This window comes from Morone saxatilis, unplaced genomic scaffold (assembly GCF_004916995.1).
Source record: "Morone saxatilis isolate NCDOM2014 unplaced genomic scaffold, NCSU_SB_2.0 Contig23, whole genome shotgun sequence".
NCBI classification, from domain to species: Eukaryota; Metazoa; Chordata; class Actinopteri; family Moronidae; genus Morone; species Morone saxatilis.
Window position 1 is genome coordinate 14,297,874 of NW_023339796.1, and position 27,615 is coordinate 14,325,488.

Genomic DNA, 27,615 nt, shown 5'->3' on the forward strand with positions numbered 1-27,615 from the left:
AGTCGCTTTCAAAGGAAGCAAAATAAATCACCATAGAAATGTGTGATAGCGTGATGCCCGTGGGGCCTTCAAACGCAGGGTGATGGGATGTTTCCTGCATGAGCTCTCATTATTAAGCGAAAAATAAGTAGTAAACCAGGTGGCCAGCCAGGAGCTTCACTGAGATAGACCGAACTGCAGACTTAATCAACAGATTGTGTATGGTGGCAGGAATAGGGTCTCTGCTTCTGGTGGGAATAAAAGGTATGCAGCCAGGGGAATACACACTGAATTTCTTGAATAAATATGCCAATGGTGAGGTCAGGGGAGGAAATGAAAAGGCAATCTTAAAGGATGGTTATTTTCGTCGGCCTTCATTTCTACCGTTTATGATAACAATGTGCTTACCAAAGTAATTCCTGAGTTCCTGAGACTGGCATGCTGTCAGAACTAAGTGCACTGAGCAAGAAACACGAAAAGTCAGAAGGTCTGACTATGAACAGTTCAACAACCAAGTTAAAAACAGTGTTGGACAAGCTACTTCAAAAATGTAATCAATTAGTCATACAGTACTTCACTTACTACTCAACAACAGAAGTAATTATTACTCATCACACTACTTTATGTTACTCAGCAGGGTTTGAAGATACAACATACACTGAGCTTTAGACGTGCTGCTAGGCAGATTTAGTTGAAACAGGGTTTGCAGCAATATGCAGCTGAATCAGGTTGAGGACAGCAAACTTCCAAGGGGCAGATTTTGTTATCTTCTCACAGAGCCAAGTTAATTGTTTCCCCCTATTCCCAGTCTTCTTGCTGAGCTAAGCTAATACGCTGCTGGCTTTAGCTACATATTTAGTGGGCAGCAAGACAGCGAATAAACGTATTTCTCAGACTTTTCCAATACCAAGTAGCAAGCCTCTGGTTAGGAAATATTTTGACCATCAGCAGCTAAATGCAGCACTCCAGACATCCAGTCCTCACAACGTAAGCAAGCCAAGACAACACAACATAAAAATACAACTTAAAGTTTAGGGGAAAACCATTTCTACAGTTTACAGTTTAACGTAATCCCTTATATTACTCATTACGGAAAAAAGTAACCACATTACTGGAAGGCTTTACTCAGGAATGTGTTAATGATCGTCACTGGTTATAAAGATGCCAATAGTTTACACAGAATATCTGAAACACTTTATTTGGAGGTAAAGAAAAACTCTTTTATGAACCATAAAACCACAGATCTCAGAATTTAACTCTGTTAGTAGAATCTTACTATTCCCAATAGGAATAATGTTCAAAACTAAAATAAGACCCATGTTGTAATTCATTCATCCTAGAGTTTTTTGTGGAATAATATCAAATGTAAAAGTAAAGCCTACCAACAGGATTAAAAAACACCGGAGAATAGACATACAATGCTAACCTTTTGGGCTGAGAGTTATGCTACTGATGTTGACTCCTCCTCTGTTGCTTTCCTCCTCCATGTTGCCAGGTAACAGGGCCCCTGAGCCGACAGCATGAGACCAAGCAGGCTCCTCCTCATCTGGGGGTCCCGGCAGTAATGGAGGATAATCCAGAGAGCTGTTAAGAACTGCTTTCTCCACTGGGACCCAGTTAAGCGATGTTGAGGGGTTGGTGGAGCTGTCCTGGTTGTCTGAGTGAGGAGATGAAGCCAGGTCTCCTGATCCAACGGTTTGAGATGGAGAATGGGAAGGTTGTGGTGATGGTGAGGGTGAGAGGGACGAGGTTTGGGAATTGGATGGCGAAGTGGCTTGAGATGGGGAGGAGGACATTGTGATGGATGGCGATGGTGATGGTGATGGTGATGAGGAGAGGGACTGATATGGATCTGGTGAGGTTGATGGCAATGGGGTTTCTACTGGTGAGGTGGACAGGGATCCAGACGTGGATAAGTCAGCGCTTTCTGACCCGGTTGTGGTCATCGCTGTGAGCTCCAGGGGACTAACAATGGTTGTGGTAGTCATGGTAGTGGTGGACTGTCCCTTTCTGTGACCCCTCTCTCTAGATCTTTCTCTGGATCTTTCTCTTGGTTTACTTGTTCCAACGGGTCGACGTGAAACTTGAATTTCCCCTTTTGCTTCGGCACCGGTGATTTCTCCACTACCCTCCTCTTCTCCTTTCCCCTTATCCTCTCCTCTGCCCTTGTCTTCTCCTCTACTCCTGTCCTCCCCTCTGTTCTTCTTCCCCCTCCCTCTACCTCCTCTACCACCTGCTCTAGAGGTCACTGTCTCCTCCCTCTTGTCACCTGGCTGGGTTGTGGTCTCCGTTTCAACACGGACCCAGGTTTCCCCAGTGGATGAGGTGATTTCTGGTGCAGAGCTGGCGGTGGTGGATGCATGTGTCTCTGAATTCTCCCAGCTCTTTGTGCTCTCTGTAGTCATAGAGTTACTGGAGGCGGCCAAAGTCGATGCCAGACGAGTGGGTGATTCTTCACTGGCTGGTGTAGAGTTTTCCCTCGAGGGACCAGTGAACCATGAACTTCCCCAAGAAAACAAACCTGCAGAGGGCACAAAACAAAGACAAAGAAAAGAACGAGGGGAGTCAATTATTGCAGACATAGAGGATAGTGCAAAAGACAAAGCCAAGAGTGACGAACAAAGTAAAAATCTTCTTATGGATTCTCTGTGGTTTGCCAAGGGAGGCAAAACAAACACTCTCTGAGCTATCTGTCAGCTGTTTTTCTCTATCACTGTACCAACAATGTCTACACTTCAATCTTATTAACACCAGCAAGCAAACCTCTGCACACTGTGAAGAAACACATTTAAAGAATAGCGCATAGTGCTGAACATTTCCCTCTACAGTATGTTGAACATTATTGTCACAACATCAAATATAACCAGAGATCCCTGTATGTAAGGGATGGATAAACTAATGAAAGTAATTTTATTACAAAGGCAGTTAGACTGGAGAGCTATACTGAATTATTTACCAATTAGCAGAAGGTGCTTGTTTGTAAGGTCTAACATTCAGCACATAAGTGTGAGCTTTCAAAACAATATTATGTTCATGTCACACAGAGATACGATAATTACCAGTTTCTGACTTGTAAATGTCATTTATGTCACTATCCAAGTCGTAATTAAAACTAATAAACTGCCTCTTTTTCTGAAAGCTCAGATACAGTATATTCGACTTGATGCTGAAAAGGCAAACAAATATGGTAGCCTCACTTCGACCAATATCCTCTGTTCAAAGCAGTTACACCCAAAATCAATAAATTAAAAAAAAGTGCTATATTGTCAGTGCATTGTACTTTTAACCCTCACACAGCACATTCAAACAACTACACAATTAAACAACCATCTTAATTTGTCCAATGATGTGAACACAGGTAATCTGTTCACATTTCTACCTTCCATCTCATTTGGCTTTTCAAAATGCATGACAATAAATGCCAAGAACAGACAAACTGCAAATCTGAGGCTCAATGACAAATATTAGACATATAAATTAAATGGAAGTACAGCCACACTTAAACAAACCAACAAAAGTGAGTGAAGGTCTAAAAGATCTCTGGACACACACATGCATACAAAAGCACTCACATACACAGTCAGGCCAAATAGAATGAAACTAAAGACCACCGCAGCCTCACATATTGCCTCAGAATCAAATCAACAACCCTCTAACACAGTTTCAACAAACACTGAACGGAGATGCCTGCCATTTGGAAACCACTTTCATCCACGGCCAGTACATAAAAACCTGTAAACCTGCTGGACCCCTGACACATGGGAAAGAGGAAGGTTGATGAGCTGGATTTCATTCTTTATCCATCATCTCCCTGCATCCATGTTTGAAGAGAACCTGATTTTTTCAACCCACAATGCCTCAGTCTTAATAATAGGCATCCCACAGTAAATTTTGCTGACTTTTTCTGGAATTGTTGCAGTCTATAAAATGCTTAATTTCACAGCAGCTTTTCCAAAACAATTTAAATGTATGTTGCATGTTTTGTTTGTTTGTTTGCAATGAAATTGTGGGGGAAATAGTTAATAGAGAGGGTAAAAGGGGGAGAAGGGGAGAAGTTTTTAGGTCTGCATCTTCACAACTAAAAACAAGGAAGCGAGTTTGGTGACGTATGGTTCAACATTTTGCACAGGACACTACAATGATTGGTCAAATTTGCGGAAAAGCTGCGGTGATTGAACAAAGATTTCACAGGTTGAATTTGTGTCACTTGTTGCGACCGCAACATCACAACTTCCTGGAGGGGCTGAAATATCCTCAACCATGCTCCAAATCTCATACTGTGATTTTTGATTAAGATGGTTTCTAAATGATTGAATCTAACTAAACATATCTAAGAAGCAGCCATGATAAGAATTGGTGGTAATTAGTAATTGGTGCTTCAGATTTTTCCTAATTTTATAATAAAATATTACAGTGAACCAGTACAGCATGTAGCGGTACATACATGTAGGAAGAAGTTAACAAGAACTGAAATTAGAGTAAACATTGTGGAAACTTTAATTTATACTGTAGGTATTTATCTATTCTGTTCTTTCTACATGTATGTATCCGTACATACTGTACTGGTACACTGTGCATATAACTACCCTGTAAATTGGGAATAATTGTTTATGGTGCAGGCCTTAATCTATGTAACCAATTTAGTTAAATTCTCAAAATGCAAAATAGAGGAGAAAATTTTAAAGCTTGCACTAACTTTGTAATATAAAGATTCTGGCATGGCAATAGATGTGTAAAAATCATGAATATAGAACCAACAGAACGTAGCCAATCTTTGTTACGTGGTCTCACACATTTTATGGAATGAATTCAAGCGCTTGTGAAGGATTAGAAAAAAGTTGAAGCCCTGTTAGATGACAAAACAAGAATAAAACATCTAAAAACTAAATTACAGTAAAAACTGCTTTCCAAATGCTCATGGGCTTTTAGGGATTATAATAGCTACAGACCGAATTCCTACAATGAATAAAAGCAAATATGCAAACAACCATTATATGAAGCTGAGAAGATAAATATCAGCGTTTACTACTGGAGTTTGTTTGTGTTACCATTTGACTCTCATCTGACTTTGTTCTATTTAACTGAAGCAGACCACAAACCTATTTAATTAGCATTTTTATAAATTTTTTAAGGCATTGACTGTAGTGCTTGTATGGTAAATTTGTGGCTACTGAGTACACATAAGACATCATACACCTTCTGTTTTTCTGCTTTAAGTATTTCATATTTGTAATCATCAACTAATTATTTTAATATTTTCAACAGAGATCAATGACAAGTTAACGAACTTAAAGAACTGCGTATTTCACTGCAACTGTTTACGCTGCATCCCCCTGTGAGGACGATCATTAACAGCATTGTGTACAGCTGGAGCTTGTCAGCTGCCACACCTGGTGTCAGTCACAGCTTGTTAGTGGCCCTTTAGGAGCACCAGCCCCGAGCTGCAGAGAAAGGTCAGTGTGACTTCGGTTTCTCTCCAGACTTTAAGCCAGTGTTTGCCGTTCCAAAAAAAGAGATGATGCCGGACACGCTCTCCTCACTGCCTGCCAAGGCTCCAAGGTCTCTGCTCTCCCAGTTTTACCCCTTATTAATTTTGTGTTCCTCTAATGAACCTCATTCCAGGGGCTTGTTTGTAATGTAATTAATGTACCATCCTTGTGTTGCCCAACTTATGTTTCCCCAACATCACAGACCTGAGCCAATTAGTGTCTCAGCAGAAATATGTTTAGAATACTGTACATGCTCATTAACATACACTGCCTTCAAGCCTTCTGGTTGTTTTTCCCTTTTGCATTCACACAGAAGCGCTGTCGGGGACTAAATCCCAGAGGATAGGCCGTGTTAATTCACACATCAGAAACAGTATAAATCCACTCGCCTGTTGAGGATGTCTCGGATGAATTTGACCCCTCATCTGTATTTTTAGTGGTCGTCTCCCCTTCTGTTGTCTGTCCACTTGATGCCTGGGTTCCTTCATCATCTCCAGTCCCCGTCAAGTAGTTCCAAGGCTTCCAAATGGACTTGACAATCTTGGAGATCACCTAAAATAAACAAATGAATGGACAGAAACTTAGCTGATTCAGTAATGCTGCTTTATTTATTTTTTAAATCTCAATAAAAGCTTAAACCCAGACCGACCTTCTTCTCAGCAGCAGTGGGTTGGACTGGCGGTCGGAGAAACTCCTCTGAGTCGGGGCCAGGCTCCAGTGGCTCTCCCCAGTCGAAGAAGCTCTGTCCTGGGATTAGCTGGAGGGTCACAAATGACCCTGAAGACTCTGAGGACCAGGGGTCTGAGGCTGAGGACACAATTAGTTGGATTTCTATCACAGATCCACATTCTTTTGTGATCAATACACATAATTGGAAATCAGCCTTACAAACGTCGGTGCTGTGAAGGGAGACCTCCTCTTCTAGATCAACCAATCCTGTCCAGTTTGAAGGTGAAACATCGCGGCTATTTGAGGACTCTGTAAAGATGTATTTGCAAAAAAATTTATTATATGTTCAATCTTACTGTATTTGGGTTTACCAATTGGATGCTTTGTTCTCTGATTAATCAGCTGGTTTATGCTGCTACACATCTGCTAATTGTGGACAAATGTAAAACCTCTGGTACTGGTGGTTTGCTGTGTAGTCAAGTCGGGTTTGCCTGTCCCTGCAGAGTCAGCATCACTTAAGCCTGTGAGGTAGCTCCAGGGCTTCCAGAGGGAGGTGTAGATCTGAGAGATGGAACCCGAATCCTTCACTTTACCTAGGAAACAAGTTGAAGAGATTTGCTGTCCACATGGCAATCGCTGAAGGATTTTATCCAATGTGTCTCAAAGCTTTATTGTGTTTTAATTTATCAGTAATATCAGTCAACATACAGAACAAAGGCTGAACATCTAGATATTTCACTTCAACACATCCCGTCCTTTTTCTCTCTGTCCTGCTGCTTCTGTCAATCCAGCAGTTTCACAGATAAATGACGGTGGGATAGAAAATGTGGATCTAAAATCAGTGTTGCCATAGCTACCACAGTGCCAATGACATTTATTGTCATTGTTACAACATTAATAGCACTCAACGCTTCCACAGCAACATCAACACTTCTATTAGGCGTGAGATGGCAGTAATATCAATATGTGCTCATAATTTTGTGTAGTCATGTTTGATTTAAGAGCCATTATTTCACAGGATTATAAAACATTATTGAGATGATGCTGCAGGATCATAGTATTCATGTTCAGGACTGTCTAATCCATCAATAATGAGTTAACACATTTTCAGTAAACAATAATAGTGTGCAACTGTGGTCCACGGATTTATGGTACAATACCTCTGTAGCAGTAAGCATCATATAGCGCTGTGGTGTTGTCAGTAGTGCTGTTGGGTGTGACGGTGCGGACCCCCGGTTGGCTCCCTCCACAGTCCGGGCGAGGCCAGGTCACCGGGTAGCGGACGCTGCCATCAGACAACCAGCCTGGGGCGCAGCTGTCAAGGCCAGCCTTCCAGGCCAGATAAAGCTGCCCCACTGTGGCCAGCTGCCCCCCAAGGGACACGCAGCGGTCTGAGGCTGAGGACAGAGACAGCCTGCCTGGAACCGAGGAGTGAAACACCTCACCTGCAGGAGGGAGACACGAGACAGGAACTTGTCAAGAAGCAGATGATGCCTTACGGATTTCTAGTAGTGAAGATACCTGGGTTAAATACTGCAACTGCATATAAAGGCTGATATCACACATAATGTAGTATAGTTGTTGCAATAGCAAGTTTTTTTTGTCTTTTCACTGGATTTATTGAATGTTAGAAAAAGACTCCTTGAAAAAGAACGTCTCCCGACTTGTCCTTTCGTGTTGTAACAAAATATGATGCAAACGTAAGAGTAAAAGCTGAAAGGCTGTGACAGGTTTTGATGTGTTTTGTGTGTGTGTGTGTTTGTACCATCCAGTTCTTTTGCAAAACAGTACACATCAAACAGCTCTTTCGGGTCCCTCTTCCCATAATTCCTCACTCCAGCAGAGTACTCCTTGTGTCCATAGCAACCAAGCTCTGGCAACCGGACAGAATATCTGTGGAGACAACCATGTGGGAGTCATAAATGGGAATGAACCTCTTTTTTACTAATCATAGGAAATAAGGAGCAATGCCTGGTGGACATTTTACTATATGAACATTATCTCAGCTCACATATCGCAGACTTTAAATGTCAGTTAAGATTAAATTCTTTTTTGCATTCTCTATTAAAGGGCAATGGATTAGAATAAATTAAAATACAATTAACAGCAAAGAAACAACAGCGATAAGAAGAACAGGAATCTGAAGTAGGTGACAAAACAGAAGAACTGAATATTAATTGAGACAGTAGATGAGCCAAGATGAGAGAGAACAGCACAGAAAACAAAGCAAACGTCTTCATGTTAGAGAATTAGCAGGCATATAAAAAATAGGGCTGAAACGAGCAGTTGATTGATTGATTGATTGATTGATTGCTTTTCCGGAAATACACTTAATTTACTTTTCTTGTTGAGGGTTGGATGAGTTTTATGTCTTTAAGGTCAATATGAAGCTACCAAGGGCAACCGGTTAACTTAGCTTAACTTAGCTTAGCTTAGCTTAGCTTAGCGTAAAGACTGGGAACCTTTAGCTCTGGAAGGAAACAAAGGAAGGCCCACCAGCATCTCTAAAGCTCGCTAACACATTTTATTTTGTTTGTTTAATGTGTACAAAAACTGAAGAATAATAACAAGACAACCAGACTTCCCCCGTTTCCAGTCCTGTTTTCTAAGCTAAGCTAACAGCTGCTAGCAGTAACTTTACATTGACTGTACAGACATTAGAGTGGTATCGATGTGCCCATCTAACTCTTTCCAAGCAAGCAAAAGAGCGTATTTTCCAGAATGCTGTACAATTGCTTTAAGCAAAAACGCCTAAAATTTGCAGGTTCCAGCTTTACAAATGTGAAAATCCATTGGCTTTCTTTATCCTCTATGATAGCTAATTGTGTATCTTTGGGTTTTTGACTGGAGGTCGCATAAAAATCTGGATTCTAATCAATCTAATCACTACTCGATAATCAAAAAAAAATAATTATCTGCAGATTAATTGATAATAAATATAGTTGCAGCCCTACTTCAAAACACAGCAGGACTCACTAGTGAGCAACACTACAGGAGTGTGACAAGCAGAAGGAAGTTATTGAACGTCTCCTCACCGGACAGTCTGATCATCCAACCAGCCGGCTGCACAGCTGGCAAATCCGTCATAGTACGCTGCCCACAGCTGGGCCGGCGTGGCCATCTGAGCCGAGATTTCCTGGCAGGCCCGCTGGGCATCTGTAAATGAGAGGGCGTAGCGGGCGCTGGGAGCCTGGTAGTGGAACACCACTCCTACACAGGCAGACACAGGGACAGGTGGTGAGGTGTTTGGGAATTTATTTGAGGGATGTACCAACACAGCACAGTTTGAAATCAATAGATCAGTGGGATGTAATCAATAAACATGTTATTGTGGCCACAAACAGATCAATCTATAACTACGTGTGTTCCAGCTGAAATTTCACAGATGAGCACACAGAAAAATTATCATTGGTATTCAGTCCAAACACTTTAATTAAAAGAATTACACAATTACTGAAGTGGAAAACACAAACACACAAACAAGACAGAAAGCAGTAAGCTGCATTAATTAAGTCAATCATTATGATATTGATATGGTGAATTAATGTTATTAATGTTTAATTAAATTTTTAAAAAGCTGAAAAGGTGTTGGCAGTGCTTCTGTTTTAATGCTGCCATTATCTATCGTACATTAGCAAAACAAACCTGAAATGCAGTAAAACACAAAAATCAATTACGTGAGAATTTTAAAGCCTTTTGTGTTGCTGCTGCTCAGTCGGCCAGCAGCGTTTCTGATAAGTTTAAATCTTCCCTACAGGGAGTTGTGGCGCTAAACTTTTCTCACTATGAAAACTCTGCCAGTGGCTGCTGAACTTACCGGAGACCACCAGGGGCACAGTGTCTCTCTCATAGTCCGTACCCATGACAACCTGACATTGGTAAGTGCCTGAGTCGTTGGTGCGGAGACTGGAGATCTCCATGGTAGCATTCAGAGGACTGGCAGCGTATCCTGGCAGCATGACGCGGCTACTGAAAGCCTTATTCACCTTGATTACATCACCTTTGGCACAGAAAGAGAGGTTTCTTCATTAAAAGTGTCTATTGGTATCCTGCAGATTTTATATAGATTGTGTTAAAGGCCCAGGAAATGCATTTTCTCAGTCAACCTCTTACTTTTAGTAAATGAATCCTACGTGAACACATAAGTGTCTGCAAAAGTTCCCCATGAAAAGATTTTTGTTTCTGTGATTTTGCCTTTGCTTTTCTGACTGGTTGAAGTTCATTTGGATTGTCACAGACTTCTGTGGACCAATCAGGTTTTAGCGACACTTGAATCAAAATCTGACTGTTGTGGGTGGTTTGCTCCTGTCTCCAGGCTGTTATTGATCAAATGTGATCAAACCACACACACAAAGTCCAGACAAAGCAAATTAGCTTAGTTTGAGAGTTAAAGGTCCAATGTTCAACATATAGGAGGATTTGATTGTTGCTTAAATAAATTCTAACTGCATATGTCCTCGACTGTGCTGTATCTTTGCAGTTTGATGCTGAGCAGGTGGTGTTAGTGTAAAGTTGTTTTTTAAAGCTTAAACAGCTGTCTGCTGCTTCTGAAAATGAGGATACTGAGAGTAGTGAGACTGAACCAATACACAACAAAAGTTTAAAGAGGTCCTAGATAGATGAATTCAATCTGCACCTAGCCTTGACTTTGCTGTTTGGAGCATTTACAACCACAGTGAAACAAAGGGAAACTTAGGTTTATCTCATTTTAATTCCAGGAGCTGCTTCAGTCAGCTTGTTACGTTCTTTAATGGGTAGGTCAGCTGCAGATGAGAGAGGGTGGAAAGGCAGAGAGAGAGGGGTAGACATGCAGCAAAGGGCCCGCTTATTACCTTTGTAACTGTTTTATAATGTGAGGCCTTCATTAAATTCATTCAATACTGAACTGTGAATGACTTCTTTTATACACATTGTCATTTGATGCCTTGTTAATATAAAACTATTGATTAGTACAATGTTAAGTATACTCTCTAAGCACTTGTAGACATGTTCTCTGATTGAATAAAGTAGAGTCATGTCATGTCATCTAAATCAACATCTAAACCAGATCATCTTGTCTTTGTTTTACCTTTAGCAGAAAGCACAATCTCCTCCAGAGGAGGGCCCTGTCCTCCTGCTGGTAGCCTGATACGAGTCCACAGGAGGTGGGGAGGCTGGCTGGAGGAGCTGGTCTGGAGGGTGAAGACACAGGGGAGGACAGCTTTGCCTGCCAGCGTTTGTTGTACTGTAGGATGGGTGATCCTACGCATGTTCACTATGGAGGAGGCTGCACCTAGAGAGGACGAACAAGAGAACAGAAAATAATTAGATTACGCAATTAAATATGTTGGAGGATATTTTGCTTACAAGGGAAGAAAACAAGGGTTCAGCAGATAAATACTCCGAGAGACACGAATAAGTTTGCTGTTTGATTATAGGGTAAATGCTGTACAGTATTCTACACGAGGCAGTAGAGGAGATATCTATAAAGTGTAGGCTGCTCTAGCTTCTAATCAAAGTGTGTGCTAACAAGACCTCAGGGATTCATTAGCAATTTCACACTCATATTTCCACACAAGAACGTGGAGCTTGTTTTATCATTCCAGCAGAGGAACACATTATAAGGATCCCAGGCACTCACGCACATTGATATACACAGACATGGGTAGAAAACAGTCCCACCAGTGACCACAGTGGCTCAAAAGCTCAAACTTAATTATTTAAATTTCTACGCGTCCCTTTTATTCCTAACCTATGTTTTCTCTCTCTGTTCATCTAAATTACTCAAACTGTCACTCAAACATCAATCAGTTCAAAGTTATTTAATGCAATAGAAGCACCGATGTAAAGGCAATGTCACTGAGTTACATTCATGGTTTTGCAGATTGATGTGAGCAATTCACTCTGTCTGGTTGCCATGACATACAGGTTCAATGTAACCATGACAACAGGATCACCTGTACAGACATTATCCTCTAACCAACCAATTCTTGCCTCTTTGTGGTTTTATCCTTTCTATACCTTACTTTAACACACCAAGCAAGATTATTTAGATTTTATTCTAGATAGAAGGTTGACATTTTGTTTTCATTAAACATAAAATACATTTTTTTTACATTTAAAAGTTTATTTCCTTAAAATTAAATGTATTTGCATAGAACTTAATAACAACTAAACATACTCCAAATGTAGCTGAAATCTCCAAAAACAGCTAGTAAAAGGACCTAGAGTTAAGTTTTGTTCTTGTTGTTGTTATTAATTTTCATTTAAAATCATTTGTTGAAAAACAATTAAAAAAATAATACTCCTTAATAATCCATAGTAAGTAGCGGTTTCTGCTCACGCAATCAAGGACTAACACAGACTGTAAGGTGTGACAGTCTCTATCAGCATAACAAAGACGAGACATAATTACAAAGCTTTAATAAGCTTAAGACAAATCTGCTCAGGGATTTTTCCATTTGTTTACTTTTCTTGTCCTCCCCATTCAAATTTTCACTGTTTATCAAATGCACCAGTGTGTAGAAAACTTAAACGAGCGTAACAAGAGAACCTGTGTAAAAAAAAAACAAAGCCTTATTTGGAATATTGCACATGGTGGAATCGAATCACCGAAAGATATTTCCATCTGCATTTAGATTGGACGGCTTTTACAAGCTGAACCCCCTGAGAGAATCTCTATGTGCTGTTGCACGCGCCCGCTGCTTCCCCCCCAAATCAGATGTAATCACAGAATCACAAATACAAGGGAAAAGCAAACAAGACAGAGAGCAGCAATGAGAGAGGAATGGAGGAAAATCATAGAGAAAGAGGGAGAAAAGGGGGGAGTCTTAGAAACTGAAAATAGGAAACTGAGTGCTTTGGGTGACAAGTGTAGCCTGTAGCATGGTAATGACAGATGGGACAAAAGAAAAACAGCCTAAAAAGAGGAAGAGAGAGCTGAAGTGACATGAAAGGACACTTTATATCATTAACAGATGCCATCTCTTATTTCTGTCAGTCCTCCAGAATAAACTGTTTGGATCACACATTAACTGCAATCTATGTTTCTTAAAGGGAATCTGCTAATTGTGCTGGCTAATTGAATTTGATGATTTTATTCCAAATATATATTTTCATTTTGTGTTATTGTTTCCCACATACACACAATAATGATGTGCTAACAGATATGGGCATATATTTAAAATGCTGACCATGAATGTTCACACTTCTGGAGCTTTAAAGCGAGTCTTCCTTTGCAGTTTACTTTACTTTACAGTTTAAGTTATTATGTTGTTAAAAACCAAAGAAATAATCAATATTGTTCCACACAATCTGCAATAAAAAAAAGTTAGTAAGTAAATCTTTAGTTGTTGTTGTTTTTTTTTGTCAAACTATATCTAAAATATTCATATATTTATCTTGCAGTCATTTCTTTCACTTATCCTTTTCAGGGTCACATGGGGCTTGATTCCATCCCAGCATGCTTTAGGTTAGAGGTAGAGAACGCTGTTTCCAGTCACAGGGCAAACACTCATACCATTTCAGCGGTTAGATCTTTCTAAGTCTACATTTTAAAGTTAAAGTTGACGTTTTAGGAAACACATTTAGAAGTGAGTCACTGAGAAGATCAACAACACTCTCATATATTTAGATATGTAGCTGCAGCCAGCAGCAGGTAAGCTTAGCTTAGCACAAAGACTGGAAACAGGGGGAACCCGCTAGCAGGACTCTGTCCAAAAGGAAACAAAATCTACCTATCAGCACCTGTAAAGCTCATTAAATAATACGCTATATCTCATTTGTTTAATCCAAACAAAACTGAAATGTAAAAATTAGTTGCAAGAGAATATTGATGGGACTATTTCTTGGCTGGGAGCGGTTACTTCTTAGAGTCTGGAGACTTCAGGAAGTTAGTGCTGTTGTACTTTAGTGTGCTTTATATGTGCTGGTGGGCAGATTTTGTTTCTTTTTTGCCTTTATGCTATGCTAAGCTAGCACCTGGTTGCTGGCAGTAGTTTCATGTTATAATCCTGTTGTTTCAGTAATTTTAGTATTCTGCAGATCCTTTTGTTTACTTTTGGATCCTGGATTGTGCTACAAAACACAAATACAGAATACAGAATGTGAAGTAATAACTTTTTGCTGTCAGAGTGTGTTTTAATTTTGGAAATGGGCAATGCAGTTTCTCATTTTAATGAAAATCCAGGCTGACCAGTTACCATCATGCATGCCAATTGCTGGAAAAGTAATTAAGGCAAGGAACTTATCTTTTCTACAGGCAGTCAGCAGGCTGTATGTGGGACCTCAAACCTGCGATACTATCCACCAGAGACCTGCGGCTCTGAGATGTTTTGTCTTTTTGTTCCATAATTTTGAATTTTATGCATAGTTGTAATGGAACAGATGGTCGACTAAACTTGCATAAATGGGTTTGGAGGTGTTCCAGCTCAGTCCCACTGAGCATGTCTGCAAACATCCTCAGCATGTCAGCTCTCACTTACAACACTCAAATTAGTACAAACCTGTCTTGTATATTTATGTCTATGGAAAAATTAATGTGGGAACTGATTTTTTTTTCTGTTATTCTGATACAGCTGCTCCTCCTCTCTTCCTTCCCTCCCTCTTTACTTTTACTGAACCCACTTGTGCACTGATATTATCTGTTATATTGACTGGATCAGAAAGTGCTGGTTAATTTCTGCACAATCTGGAGATGCAGCAATTTAAGGAAACAAAGAGTGGAGGTGGGAGACAAAGAACTTACCCAAGCCTAAATAGAGCAGCAGCATCAGAGCAGAATGGATCTGCCGCCCAGCTGCACATGGAGTGAGCACCATCCTGGACCTGCAGAGAGAGGAACAGAAAGGAGAGCAGAGAGACTGGGTCAGGAAGGAAAACGCAATCAGTAGTAAGTAGAGGCGGAAATTCAAGGTAAAGCTTTATATACCAGAACAAAAAAACATAACTGTATGCTGTATGTTTGTATATAATACATTTGTACATGTTTTTATAGTGTCCAAGACATTTAGCATTTTTCATGTACTGTAAATACGTATTTAACCTTTAGTTTATTTGCAGCTATTTGACAAATATTATTATAAAGCATTTCTTAATCATACAATAATGCCCTTTATTGCCTTTGCCCTTGAAGACAAAGTAAAATGTGTTTGTGCACAAACATGAAGAAAAAATCATGAGAAAAATCATCTGTTTAAAGTTTTATATCATTAAAAACCATAAAAAGCTACTTTTAACCTTAAAGGTTGGGTAGGTATGATGTAACAGCATCTAGAGGTGAAGTTGCAGAATGCAACTAACTGAACACTGCTCGTGCCTGTATTTGACGACCTGGAAATGAGAATGGGCTGTGAAGTGTGTAGGAGAAACTACAGTGGCCACGAAACTCACAAAAAGCATGAAAGGCTTTATCTAAAGCAAGTGTTTGGTTTGTCTATTGTGTGCTACTGAAACATGGCAGTTCAACATGGTGGACTCTATGGAAGGCAACCCGTGGTGTTTATACACTAATGAAAACATACTTATGAATAGACAGCAAATGTCATAAAAACAAAGGTGTGTTTCTTAGTTACTAAAAGCTAAAATAAATTTGAGAAATAGAGTTTACACCTGATGGAAGTGAAATGAAATTTTAATGCCACCCTTTCACACACACCCCAATACATGTCACTCATCCTTAAGAGCTGTCTACAATGAAAGCAACTTTTACAAGCTGAGATAACTGGCATCTGTGAAGCAACCACAGGTGTTAAAGCAGCAGCATAAAATCTTACCGGCTTAAAAACTAACGCTGACCTTCACAAGGTTTTTGAATAGGCAAATTACTCATATTTTAGTTTGTTTTTCTATCATATATTGATGTTGCAATAACAAAATACACCAAATGCCCCAAGATAGCCTTAAATGCTGAACCCTTGAGCACCCAATCTCAGGCAAATGAGGTGATTTAGTTGCATGCACACAGCATCACAGACAAGGACAGATAATGTATCATATCCATCTGTATTTATTGGTGTTATAATGTAATAATAAATAAACAATATTGCCTCTGTAAGGGCACTTGAAGGCCCAAACCACAGTTCACTGGAGCTTGTATTCAATGCTTTCCATTTAGCAGATGCCTACAGTATTCATTCAAAACCCACTCAACCACCTGAACTACAGCTGCCTGTATGACTAATACCAATACTGTTATCCAGCACTGGAATTAAACCTAGTAAAACAGGCCATCAGACACTATTAAGACTAATTTGATCTTATACCACACACAAAGTGATAAATCTAATAAAGAAAGCTTGACTTAACCAAATTACTTTACAGAAGAATGGATAAACTTTTAGTCTACTGCAGTGAAGAAGTGATTCTGGTGCATTCCTACTGCACAACATAGAGGAAATCCTACCACACATCAGAAATGAGCTGCTGACTTTGCCAGGGGATTTGGCTCGGGGCCCGAAGCTTCTCAGCTCAATGGAGAGATGCCTGAAACAGAGCGTTATTGCCCCGTACTGGTATGAAATGGAGATGAAGAGGAAAATATGCTGTTTGAAGAAAACACAACTTTGTTTTATAATGCTGTTAACGCACAAAAATAACTATAAAATTATTAGTTTACTTGGGGCAAAAAAATTGGTTCTTTATACCGCATAGACATTACCAAGAGAAGCCTGCTAGTAGACCATTTGAAGAGTTTGGTTTGAGCAGAAATTAGCCTGGCATGTTTTGACTGTCTAGACTTCAGTTACATAAAGTAAATAATGAATCCAGGAAAGCAAAAGACCTCTTTGCATACACCAAGGTAACAGTAACTCATGCCAACAGCATCCCTGATGCTCAGAAAGAAGATTATGCAACACAAGTTCAACCCTTTATAAATTACAGGAATAATGGTCGCTCTCTTCTCTGACCATGTGAAACCTCAGTAAAACCTTCAACCATAACTGGAGCGTGTGAGGCAAAGAAAAACATTCCTCTCAGATAGTAAAGCACCCTATGACACCTGCCAAACTAAACTGTCATTAAACAATTTGTTGAGCGATATTTAATGGTAGGCAACCAAGTTGATCTCTGGACTCTTGACAAAGAGGATTCTTGTGCGGGTGATTCCCCGCGGTGCCACACACTTTGAGGCATCCCATCTCTAAAGGTGGGTTAGGACCTTGTGATGGGCTGTGACAGATTGGGGTCGAACCGTTGGACTCCATGCATGTTGAAGGCATCGGTTGAGCTAGCTGGGTGGGTGACAAGAGATTTCTTAAGGCTTGGAGAGGGTCATGACACTGAGCAGTTTGCCCAGTCTTGTAAGCAGAGAGCATTAGAGAGTGTTGTATTGGAGGGCCTGGGACTGGCAGGGGCCCAACAGCCACTATCCACAGCAGCAGAATACAGAGTGCAGCCTATGGACATCTCTATGGATGCTATACAACGTATAACACTGTGTGCCTATAGACAGCCGCCTTTCAAAGTTTTACCAGAGGGGATTTACAACATACAGCGTACTGGTCATCCAATCACACCAGCTGCATACTAACCAGTTCCACCTTTTGTTAAGGATGAGACATCAGATGTTGTGAACGCCTCCCTCTAAATCGCCCCTCTTCACTTTCACAGGCACAGTTGTGTCTTGAAGAGAAAAGAGCCAGAAGTCTCTAAAATGCTTCAGTGGACTTCAATGAGGATGTCCATCCGACACATTTTCACGATGTTGTCTGAATAGGACGCATTCTTAGGTCATTGTAAGAGCCAGCGAGCGGAGTGACAGACATCCAAAGAGAGCTAACAGACGAGGCTGGCAGACCTACATTACGGCTCAGCACTAAGCTGTCAATCTGTTGAAGCAAGAGACCAACTGGCCTCATGATCATCATGACGCAGGCAAGACGGGCCCCTCGACCCAAATCTCCATCGGTTCTGCAGTCGGTGGGAAAATTGCTTGAAGAAAAAACATGAAAAGTGTGGAACACATCTTGTCAGCGGCTGTTGTGGTTACAGGATAAATCAAGTTTGTGAGCACAGCACGACAGCTTTATGCTTACAATACCTCGATCAGGCTACATTGAAGTGTGAGTGTGTGTTCACAGACTGCAAAGGTTTACTTAATCAGGCCAGGTTGGGTCCCATGTTGATTCATGACACACAAACACACACACACACACACACATACACACACACTGCTATAATGGTAGCTCCTATTAAACCCCACATCAATCTCCAGCCAATGCACAAGGTAGGACACTGCATCTCACCTTCTGCATTCATAAGCACAAGGAAATACACACAAACATATATGTACTAAAAGACACACTAGCAGTTGGCATATCTGTTAGACAGCAAATAAGCTTAATTCATGATAGTTTGTGAACTGACCCACATAATGCAGTTTACAATGATAAATTTGCGCAATTTTTGAAATAATGTGTCCTGGATTTCAGACAGAAGAAGACTTTAACAGGTAACTGTCAATTCAACTTGAAATCACCATCAGTTACCTTTATAGCTAGCTAGCTAATTAACACTTAGATGTGTGAAACTCGGTCTCCAGCTGACTTTCTAATGTTTCCAGCTGACTTTTAAACAAGATTGCATCATTTATCATAATAAAGCTGCATGTTCCTGGCAAAGAGTCGCCATCCTCACTCTACTACTCTGCTACTATAAGTTGTAGAGTAGGTAGAGTAAATAGTAGGCCGTGCATGCTAATGCTAGTGCCAGCTTATGTTAGAGCAGACTGTTCAATCCATTCCTTACTATTTTGCTCTTGTGTTTATGATTTTGGAAAGGCTAAAATTCTTGAGATTTTGTTTCTATGCAATAGTTCTTCTTTTTATAGTACAAAAAAAAAGAAAATCATGTTTTTTTCTCTCTGCTTGGCATTTGATAGAATATTGTTCTCCACCCAACAGAAGAGAGCTCGAGCTCTTTTTGCCCCTCAGGGAAATGAATGTCTGACTGAGGAAAAATCCAAGTTTCTTTTGTACTTTTACAGGAAGTTCCAAAACCTTTCCTCGGCAACGGAATGATGACAAGAAGCAGCAGAATTATAGTCTAAAAATATAACGTAGTGTAAGAGGAGAGGCTGATGACTTCATATAAATCTGTAGTATTAGACTTCAGGATGGAAACAGAGCCAGTTTTACAGTAAAGAGTCAAACTGTCAGTCTTATTTTCCCCTACTGGGCCCTGACAGGAGAAGGTGATTCCTCTCATTCCCCTTTTCTTTAATCATGTCTCACAAAACTATTACCTCCAGAGAGCTGACGGAGTGAACAGCAGAATAACAGCTCCAGATGAGTGACAGACAAAGTGGGGAGCTCGGAGAGGAAAAAGATGAAGGAAGAGGAATGAAAGGAAGGTCATTTTATCACCGTCGTGACAACACTACACTGCCGTGATGAAAGCTCCTCAGGAAAGCTGCGTTGGAAGCGCTATAATTCTTCTTAATTTGCTGTTAAAAAAAATAAAGCTGCAGCCACCCTGAATAGATTGGTGGCTGAATTTTGAACTCCCATGTGCTTATAAGCAATTTTCATTAATGAATTGTAAAGAAAAATACATTGGTAGTATGTTGCAGTTGTGATTTGGTGCCATCAAAGACACATTAAACCAGAGTTCATGAACATTAATGGCTCAAAAAATTAAAAACAGGACGCTCTAGACGGAAAGTGAGCTGAGCTGAATCAGGTATTCACTTCCTGGATCTCACACAAACACACAGACACCCTTTGTGTTTGATGTGTCTGTGTTGTGACTAATCACACTCAAAGCAACTAATGACTCATGCAGTTCTGGCCTTAGCTTCAGATGGAGAGAAGACTCTGGAAAGCTGCTGGTCTGTCCGATTCAAGATTACACAGTCCTTCCTCTCACACTGACACCATTGATCTCACTGGGCATGGGGACAGAGGTTATTTGAACCGGCTCGATAACACGCTTAGGAGAAGCCAAGCTAAGATTTGGCTATATGTGTGCGCAGTAGCGCGCAGAGAGGAGGCAATTTAGATCACTATGAAGAATCTTTCACAGACAAGTCAAGTAAACAAGAGACAGAGAGGAGTAACTTGGGTTTTTAGTAATTGTAAGTACAGGTATTTACAACTTTTCTGTTCTTTACGTTAATTATTTAGCATTGAACAAGCACCCAAGAGGAAATATACTGATGTGATGTTTAATTCATGCACCACCAATTTGTGAATACCTGTGAGAGATTGACAGCTCTTATAACATCCATCTGTTTCTGACTTTCCTGTAGAGCCATCTGCAGCAGATGATCTCAGATATGCTCATTTTCTCTCCACCTCTTCATGCTCAGCCTCTTTCTGGCAGTGTTGTATGTGTTTTTGTGTGTGTGTGCAAAAGGTGTAGGTTTGTCTGTGAGATTCAGTATACATTATCCAACTGAGAGTTGGACCAAAAAAAATCTATTTAAATGCATTTGATTAACATATGAGGGAGCCGCAGTCTTTATACGTGTGCACATAAATGTGTGAGAGCAGAGTATCGTAACAGCTTTTAGAGGAAATAGAAACCAGGGAGCACCAGACAGTGGCCTCTATGGAATCAATCATCGCTCATTTCTGTAATGCATCAAAAAAGGATTAAATCATACCGACATCAATTGATTTGTTACCACTGAACCTTTAAATGGAAGAGGAAAAATGTTCTTATTTTACTTTGATTTGTTTCGTGTAAAAATGGTAAAGTCTGTAAATAGTGAGTGAATGTGTATGAATTTGTCCTTGGAGTGATTTTATCCAAAGGACTCTATGGTGGGCCATTTCTGCCTACCTACTGAATTATTTAAGGTCCAGTGTGTAACATTTGGATGATCTATTGGCAGAATAAAATATAATATTCATAGATATGTTTTAATTTTATATTTATATGTGTGTGTATAATCACCTGAAAATAAGAATTGTTGTGTTTTTGTTACCTTAGAATGAGACGTTTTTTTTCTTAGTTTCTATGATATTTACTATTCCTAAAATTTCATATTTTTTTTTACTCTTCATATTCTTCCATTGATACTTTTTCATGTCAAGTTAAAAACATACATACTCTGAATTTGCACAGGAATAACTAGAAGCATGTTAAGGAATCTCTTTTAAACTGGCCATAACTTATATTATATATATATATTGTCATTTTATAAGTTCATATGGTGAATCTGTTAGCAAACACTGGCTAATTTACAGATCCAGCAGATCCAGAGAAACATTAGTATTCATTTGGTGCCATTTTTCTGGCCACCAATATTCACTGTGCTTTTAGCTCTGTTATTGGTCCACACCTAGTCCTGAATTAAGTATCTTTAGTTGCTAAATGCTTCACTATGTTCACCAGCTAGTTGCTTGTCTGTGTCTGTTTGTCGTTTGGTGCTGTAAAGGTAGCGTAGGAACATAGTTGATAAGAGTGAACCAAAATAAAAATAAAAAATGCTAAAACACTCTGCTGAAAGGAACCATGTTGTCATTTGATCCATTGTTATTGTAAAAGAAAATATTACAGCAGCTTTAATTAATCTCTTCCATTGACACTTTGAGGTTCAAATTTATGCAGCTAAGATGTTTAGGTAAATAGAAATATCGAAGAAAATAATGATTTTAGGGTCAGAGTTCAAATATATGTAACTAGGGGAGAGTCTAAGTAGCCACACCAGCTGTGTCTAAAAGATACCAGAGGTCAAAGGTGAAGGTCTTGAGGCTAGCTCTTGGTAACAAAGTCAATAAAGGATCAGGTGCATGAGGCGCAGCTATCATCTTGAGTATATTAGTCTATGGTTACACACACACACACACACACTGGATTGTGAGAGCTACTTTTAAATACATAGTACAACCACATTTCCATCCACAGGGAGAGGTGGTCAGAAAAACGAGGCTGTGGCTGTGAAATGAAATGGAATAATAGACACAAACATAGACATGCTGGTGGGGCTTCATCCAAGAATTCCTCATCTTTAATGGTGTGCTGAGTCTGTGGAATATCAACTAGGTAAGGAACGGAAAAAAAAGGGAGCTCTGTCCTTCAAGTGTTTATGACCAGTGCTAATGCTTGCTGAGGCAGTAGCCAACTCTCATCATTCTCATGTAACAACAACAAGAAAGAAGTGCTGAGTTTACATAATTCAAACAGTGTGACATGTGCAAAAGGTAACACAACTGCGATGGCTATTAACTTAGTGACTAATCGTTCTAATCTTCTACATTGCAGAGGCTGATAAAACTTTGGTGAGGCTAAAAGAGCTACTTCTCAGTCGACTGTAAAGCCAAACATTTGTCTTCCACCAGTCACTATACCTTAGAGGAGAGCCCATAGCCAAAGACAAAGAGAGGGACCTTTCTCTTTGTGTGGGTGAGCTGTTCAGCTGTGGTCTCATCTACGCTTGTAATGATTGGCCTGGTGGGCTGCTTTAGTCCCTCCCAGGCTAAAGACTGAAGTTGATTGATGGATTGGTTTGTCCAATCCCTTTTGGGTTTTGGCGGCTGGGGGACTCACTCTGTGAGAGGGTTTCAATATTCCAGGGAGACAGAGTTCGACATTACTTCCCCATCCAGCAGCTCAAAACACAACTATTCAATGCCCCTTTTCTATTTGACAAATGTTTGTGGTTGGATCATTGGGCTCTAAGATTTGGGAGCTGTCCAGTGCTGAAAACGTGGACAGTTTTAGCTCCAGTCACTGTGAAGTCATTGTTAGTCTAAAGCCTATTCCCCTTCCGGCTGTAAACGGACCACAAAGTTCAAAGACGTCATAAAATTCCCACTTAAGTTCCAAGTCAGCTGGATCTTTATGAATTACTAGAACAAAAAATCACCCCAAAGACTGCTACAAAAAAGTCTCATACATTACACTACCCATCACATTCTGATCAAAACAAAGGCAACACATTTCCAGGGCAACATAACCATAAAGCAACAAGCCTGTGGCTGACTCAGAGGTGAAGCTTATTTTGATCTTGCGCTATAAACGAGTGCTGGTGCTGATTTGCATTTATATAGGGCTATTCTGTTAACTATTAGCACTGTATTAAGGGGGAATAGACCCCATAATCACCTAAGTGACATATTAGAGTGGGCACTTTCATACCATAGAGAATAATATCAAACCCTGACTGAGAATTATGTTTGGCTTCAACTGAAAATACACCGTCGGCAAGACTTGTGAAATACATTCATAGCAGCAAACTGGAGACAGAACTGCCTACTTATGACCAGCAGGGCAAACGCATCTCCTGTATTTCATTTCACTCTGAAAAATTGCAATGCTACAGCACTTTAGGGCTGGAACTTACAGCTGTCTTTATTATGGATTGATTTGCAAATTATTTATGCAGTCTTAGTCTTTTACTACAGACTTATAAAAATGTAAGAACACTGTTTAAAAAGTTCCTAAGCCTAATTTTTCTCACTTAATGGGTTTGGTCTGATGTATAAACTGCTATAAAATAGCGAAAAACGTCAAATAGGTTGATTTGTCAGACTTAACCTATTTATAATCATTTTACTATCAATAAAGCTACAAATCCTCACAGTTACAATAAGAAACAAGGGACTTTTTGGCATTTTCCAGCAATTATTTTTCTGTCAATCAACTAATCGATAAATCAACTCATCTTACCTAAAAGCATCTAAAAACATTACTTCTTTCCCATCTTCAACTGACACAAAGTGACTCCTCGTATTGCAGAGGGCTCAGAGCCAGGCACGATAAACAATGCTGAGTCTGATTGAGTGCAAAGTGTGCAGCAACAGACAGCGAGGCAGCTGAACTGAGCTCGTACTCTATTTTAGAATCAGACCTTTTTCTTCCCCACAACACCGCTCTCTGATCCCTTTGCCCGGATGAGCGCAGTCATCTACATACACACATGAACACACAAACATACACACCAACTACTGCCATGCGTGCCGAGGCTCATGGTGTGACCTGCACATTCTTTTTTCAAGCACACACTTATACACATCCGGACAGAATGAAAAATGCATGCTGTAAACTTTCAGCTGGGTCTCTTAGCCTCATTCCTCACTATTCCCCTCTCTACTCATCCCAACAGGCACTACTTCTCTCCCTCTCTGTTATCTCTCACACACATTCATTTCCTCAGCTCGGGCTCGTCGGTGGCGTGACGTTGCCTAGTTAACCTCGTCCTGCTTTATGGCACTGACACACAGCTGGTGGTGGGCGCACTAACAAGGCCAAAGAAGAAAAGACTTGGACTCCTCCAGACTGGAGCAGTGAATAGAAACAGAATGGGCTTTATTGGGCTGCAGGGGCTCTCATATTCCCAGACAATACCGCTCATTTGTCAAGGTGACCCAAAGTGTTCTCCTCCTTCACTGTGATTTGTACATGCCAGTGTTTGTTTACAGAGCAGGCTGTCATCAATATGAGGCTTTCAAAGGTTCGTTCAAGGCTTGGCACTAGGCAATTACTCATTTTACCATCAATTGGTAGCTTTTTGTGTCGTTTTTCATTTTATATTTTCAGCACCAAAGCAAAATGAGTTAAGAAGGCACAGAGACATGAGAGGTACTTTAATGTAAAGATGAAACACTGTGTGAAGCAGTCACAGGGATCACTGATAATCCAGTTTCTATACATGTAACAGTACCTTTGATGTCATGGCCAGGTGACAGCTCTGGAGCCTGACCAATATAGGATCTGATTTTGGCAGCTATTCAACACATGTTGTTTGTTCACCAAAGGACTCTGATTTACATAATAGATTTCTCAAACACCTGTTCAAGTGTTCAGATCTCCTTCCACAATTGCATCACCCAACAGAAGGCATCCTGCCCTTTGATTTCTTTTCATTCTGTCAACTGAAAAAAGGAAAGATTTAGAAGATGTATGTAAACCAAACCATAAACTTCTCATGACGACAAGATCTCCAGAGAGAAACCCATGTAAAGTACACACTAACAAGGTTACTTGGTGAGTTGATGATTTATGCATGCTTCTACATGGGTCGTAAATATAGACCAATATTAAAAGCTTTGACCTGTAAATATTTAAAGATATCCCAAACGGGTGCGATTTGTGTGCGTCTCAAAAGCTGCGACTGTGATCGTGCGAGTGGAAAGGCATTGATTGGTCCACAGGAAACACTTATTGCATATGCATATAATTAGATAATGCACGGATGGACAATGTGACAAATTCCAAGCTCTGTTTTTGTTCCAGTTTAACCTAAAGTGCGTTTTTATATCGTCACCAAGAAATTAAAACACTACACCAGCAGCTGAGCGGTCTCCGGCGCCTCCTGCCACCCGGTGACTTGAGATATCACACATTGACCAAAATGACTGGCTATTATAAAGCATGCACGCGAAGCAAATTACACTCTTACCTTTAATGACAATACGAGACGCGTCTCAATGGTGCAATCCTCGGGAATGTGAGCGAAAGCTTTGCGCCTCAGAGGCAGGTGCTCTCCAAAGCTCCCAGAGGGTGCAGGAACAGGAAAACGACGGAAACCAGGGTGAAACAGCACTTTGCAGCGGCACACACAGGGTGAGTGTGTGCACAAGCGCTCCGCGTCTTGGACTTTCCGCTCCTTCCTTATCCTCTCTTCACTGAGCGGCAGCCAATGCGCCGTTCATCCTCGCACACTGATATCTACCAGATCGAGGGGGGATGCGCGCACACACATACACACGCACGCACTCACGCACAGACACACACACACACACACATATACAGCAAGGTGCTCCCACCGTCCCCCCCCTCCTCGCCAGCAGCTACGCTGAGGGAGAGAATCAGTTTGAACAAAGAGGCAAGCGGTGACAGGCAGACGGCTCCAGCGCCCCCATTCAAAGAGGGGAAACAAGGGTGGTGGTGGGGGTGGAAGGGGGGAGGTTTGGGGGTGTGAGAGAAAGAGAGGAGGGGGTGTACTTTATGTGACCATAATCCGATTCCTACATAAACCTCAAAGGTTGATCCGGTGTCTGTGAATTAAATTAAAATTTACCCATGAGCTTACAATAACAGTCTGACCATCAGCTAACACCCCCCCCATATCCTCCAGTCACATCCTCACATCCTCTGCACCTCAGAGGGAATAAACTCAACTTGTGTAAACACAGATAACCCTCAGGCCTTCTATTAGAATGAGACAAAAGATCACCTATCCAATTAATGTGTGCAGGAATAACATCCGACTGATGACGAACAGTAGAATTAATTGTACCAACTGCTGAGTGAAAACACAGCTGCCTCAGATGCATCTCACAACCTGGTAACAGCCAACTGCTCATCACTGCAGCGGGGTCAATACAGAGCAAACAGCATCAGTCTTCATTAGCACGTTATAAACAAAGAAAGGCAAAAGAAGCTTGTTTGTTGCTGCTGGAAGCTCTGACCGAGACCGTCTGACCACTGGTTCAGCTCCTACACTGATTCCTCTCAGTGATAACGTGAGTAGAAGAGCAGCAGACTCTTTGTTATTCATCATACTGTAGGTCTGCAGTCTGTTGCTCCACGCTCAAGATGGTTTTGAATTATGCATCTTCCCTTGTGTAATGGAGGCTGGAGTTGGTTTTTGAATCTTAATAGAGCCACTAATAATGGTAATCTCAGTGACTCTAAAATAAAATCTGTATTTAAGGAAAATAGTTCATTTCACTCATTCAAATGAAGCAATGGTTTCAAGCTTTTTTCACGTTAACCCAACTGACCTGTGGGTCAGTCATTAGAAACTCACGCTGTGCGCAGCCAAACTTTGTACAAACCTGCATAACTTTATTTAAAATTCAAGTGGAGATCTCAAAGTTTTCAAAGGTACCGGGCTGAATTTTGAGCAAGGATGCACAAGACATCTTGAACAGAATAAGTACACAGGTTGTTTTCACATGTTAAGGTGAGCAGCTCCCCGAGGCCTTTGCAGGAGAACTCAGAGTTTAGTGATTCTGCATGTCTTTCCGCTCCTCCTCCTCCTGCTGTGGTGTTCTGAGGTAGCTGGAGATGCAATAAGAGCCGCCCTGTTTGTCTCTGTTTTCCCCCTTCACTCTCACAGCACGGATGAGGGCCCCTGTCAACAAACTTCTGTAAACGTCTGTAAATTTGTTTGCTTGTAAAATAAACACACTGACTGGATCAGGAGCATCAATGGTAGGCCTCAACCGCTGCTAGTATTTCTGATCCAATATTGATGTGTCTTTGGGTGTGCCAGTGACAGCAATTTGCATATATTTTCTCCTTTTGTCTCACAAAAGTATTACAAAACATGCTATTGTGTTTAGGATGCCAACAGAACCAAAGCCAAGAATGAATGTTTGTAACAGGATTACAGACGAACCCAAATGCAACTATGTTTACACAACAAATACGATTAAATATGACTAAAATATGTTCTCTGGGACATCAAACAGCTTTGTTTAATCTGAATTTCTGCATTTGAAATGAAAGATTTTTTTGTGCAACAAAGACACACATAAACATCAAGAGAGCATGAGGAGGTATTTAGATGGTTGGATGAAGAAACATTTACCCAGAAGATGTT

General features: G+C 40.6%; 1 protein-coding gene across 1 annotated transcript in view; it reads right to left on the reverse strand.

Moving 5' to 3' along the window:
- Positions 1-25,900, reverse strand: part of LOC118335205 (neurocan core protein-like) — a 41,597-nt gene extending 15,697 nt beyond the window's left edge. The window contains exons 1-12 of the mRNA XM_035671436.1: positions 25,465-25,900; positions 14,863-14,942; positions 11,206-11,409; positions 9,955-10,137; positions 9,173-9,347; positions 7,903-8,030; positions 7,298-7,582; positions 6,587-6,730; positions 6,357-6,446; positions 6,118-6,275; positions 5,858-6,020; positions 1,406-2,500 (exon numbers count right to left, since the gene is read on the reverse strand). Of these exons, the coding sequence (XP_035527329.1) occupies positions 1,406-2,500; positions 5,858-6,020; positions 6,118-6,275; positions 6,357-6,446; positions 6,587-6,730; positions 7,298-7,582; positions 7,903-8,030; positions 9,173-9,347; positions 9,955-10,137; positions 11,206-11,409; positions 14,863-14,935 (2,698 nt within the window). The 5' untranslated portion in view covers positions 14,936-14,942; positions 25,465-25,900. The remainder of the gene's footprint in view (positions 1-1,405; positions 2,501-5,857; positions 6,021-6,117; positions 6,276-6,356; positions 6,447-6,586; positions 6,731-7,297; positions 7,583-7,902; positions 8,031-9,172; positions 9,348-9,954; positions 10,138-11,205; positions 11,410-14,862; positions 14,943-25,464) is intronic.
- Positions 25,901-27,615: the final 1,715 nt, after the last annotated feature.